Genomic DNA, 2,500 nt, shown 5'->3' on the forward strand with positions numbered 1-2,500 from the left:
GACGACGAGAAAGCGTCTCGAGTCATTTTATTGCTGAAAGGAAATCGTGACACAAATCATTTCGCCCCCTAATTGTCCCCGCAAATTAAATCATTCAGATTGAAGAGACAAACGTGTCAAGAACTATTTGTTAAAAATGTCCGTTGCCCTTCAATTATTCTAACAATTCACTTCTCCGTTCGAGACTGAAGCTGTGTGCGGTTCTGCTGCCACCTGGTGGCCACACCGCATAATACACCCACACGCCGACTGTCGCACTAAATACATGTCACAGGAACACAGGCTTAAGGCAATAAACGTCAAACAACAAAAGCAAGTAGAAGACAATTTATTAGGATTACATAGAGGCCCTAGTTGGTTAATTAGAAAACCTAATTCGTCTTGAGGCAACTCCTTAAAAGCGGGACTCTAGTTTCCTCAACAGCAATATGAGATGAGGAACGCGAGACTATTTCCCTTCTGATATATTATTAAAATAAACTGTTCTGTTATCAGAGCGGGCAGCGGGCAGCGACCCCTCCCGGCCCCCCCTCCCCTCAGAGGTGGGTGACGGGCGGGGGGGGTCAGCGAGGGCCGAGGCGCTCCAGGATGTCCTCCCTGACGGAGGGGGCCCCGTGCTGCTGGACCCCGGGGCCCCCGATACTGGTCTCCCAGCAGTCGTAGCCGCAGGCCTGGAGGTCCCGGACCGTGTCCCGCACCACCGCCGCGTCCGTCTCTACGGCAACACAAGAGGACAACACCGTCAGTCACACAACGGTAACCCAGGGGGCCCCGGGGGCCCCAGCCACCAGGGGGGCCCGCGACCGCTCACTCTGTGATTCATCACTTCTTTATTTATCAATTAAACTTCACATAACGGCAAAGAACTCTGTGGAGCAACGCAGCAACAAACACACACACACACACACACACACACACACACACACACACACACACACACACACACACACACACACACACACACACACACACACACACACACACACACACACACACACACGAGACTCTAATAGGAGCTGCAGAACAGAACCGCTGTGATCAGCCTTCGGGGGAACAGCTTTTAGTCCACTAATCCCTCAGACACTAGTGACGGCCGGGCTGCGGTGAGGAATACACGCCAACTAAAGTCTGCTGGTTGCCCGCTGGGTCATAAGAGGGCAGCAGGGGACACCCACGCACGCGCGGCAGGCTATCGAGCAGCGCTAATGCTAACCATAAATCCCATTGAAAGTTCAAGGTTGCTGATGCAAGTAGTAGTTTTCAGAACACAATGGCCAAAAAAACTCTGTGCTTTGCACTTTAGAGGACATCCTCACGTCGAAACAACTCGGGCCAAAACACTACTTTAGTGACTAAAGATCCTGGAATATCTTGTTACTCACTAAAGAGACATTAAGGCTGGCTAAGGAAGCAGACATCAGGTCACTGCGGTGCAGTGTAAGCGCTGTGCGTGGAGGAACAGACAGCAGCCTCTTTAGTCCCCCAGTGAGTCAGTCTCCTCCTCACAGAATGAGGTTACCCCCCCCCAGGATACGCTGGCTCAGAGGTCCCTACCGGCCACTCACAGGTCCCCCTCAGAGGAGGGGGGGGGGGGCTTCACAAACATGAAGCAGACATTTTGAAACCTTGTCACTCGTTTCTTTCAATGTCTTGATCTTTTTGTTAAACATGCTTCTTTTTTGCTGAGGGTTAGTGCTGTTACTATTCATCGTTGACACGTTTGTTTAAGGGATCACAATGCACGCGTTAAAGATCCAACATATAATAAACATGTATCCAACAGCAACCTCCCTGGCTTGGGTTTTGGAGCGCTGATCAACTGTTACTGTCAGCCTCTCTGGGGAGTCCACTAGTCTGATAAACGAGTGCATACATAACATCACGACGTTATGACAGCATGACGTCATGACATCACGACATCACGACATCACGACATCACGACATTATGACATCACTAGATCATGACATTATGACAGCATGACGTCATGACATCACGACATCACTACATCACGACATCACGACATTATGACATCACTACATCACGACATTATGACATCACGACGTCATGACATCACGACATCACTACATCATGACATCACAACATCATGACATCACAGCATCACTACACCACGCCCCCCCCACCCACCGGGTCTCAGCAGCGTGATGCCACAGCCCCCCCCTCCGGCCCCCGTCAGCTTGCTGTGCAGCCCGTGGGTCAGGGTGACCCGACAGAGGGTGTCCAGGGAGGGGTGGCCCACGCCCAGCACACACAGCTGGCTCTGGTTGATGTCGATCAGCTCCTGGGGGGGGGGGGGGGGGGGGAGAGGGGGAGAGGGGGGGCGGTCAGGTGGGAGGCACGGGGAGGGTCACGTGAGGCAGTGCATCTCCTCCAGGGGGAGATGGGGAGACATGGATTCGTACAAATTGACGATATTCAAAGAGTTGAATGAGTTAAATGTTATTGTTTCTGATCAATAAAGTGAAGTCCAGGAACAGAAGT

The 2,500-nt window shown here is 51.8% G+C and overlaps 1 protein-coding gene across 2 annotated transcripts in view; it reads right to left on the minus strand.

Annotated features, from left to right (window-relative positions):
• Positions 1-312: 312 nt before the first annotated feature.
• mvk (mevalonate kinase) overlaps positions 313-2,500 on the minus strand; it is an 8,220-nt gene continuing 6,032 nt past the window's right edge. For both annotated transcript variants that reach the window (XM_030370998.1, XM_030370997.1), the window contains exons 9-10: positions 2,147-2,300; positions 313-715 (exon numbers count right to left, since the gene is read on the minus strand). In XM_030370998.1, the coding sequence (XP_030226858.1) occupies positions 564-715; positions 2,147-2,300 (306 nt within the window). In that variant the 3' untranslated portion in view covers positions 313-563. The remainder of the gene's footprint in view (positions 716-2,146; positions 2,301-2,500) is intronic.

The sequence above is a fragment of the Gadus morhua genome, chromosome 11, assembly GCF_902167405.1.
Source record: "Gadus morhua chromosome 11, gadMor3.0, whole genome shotgun sequence".
Taxonomy (NCBI): Eukaryota; Metazoa; Chordata; class Actinopteri; order Gadiformes; family Gadidae; genus Gadus; species Gadus morhua.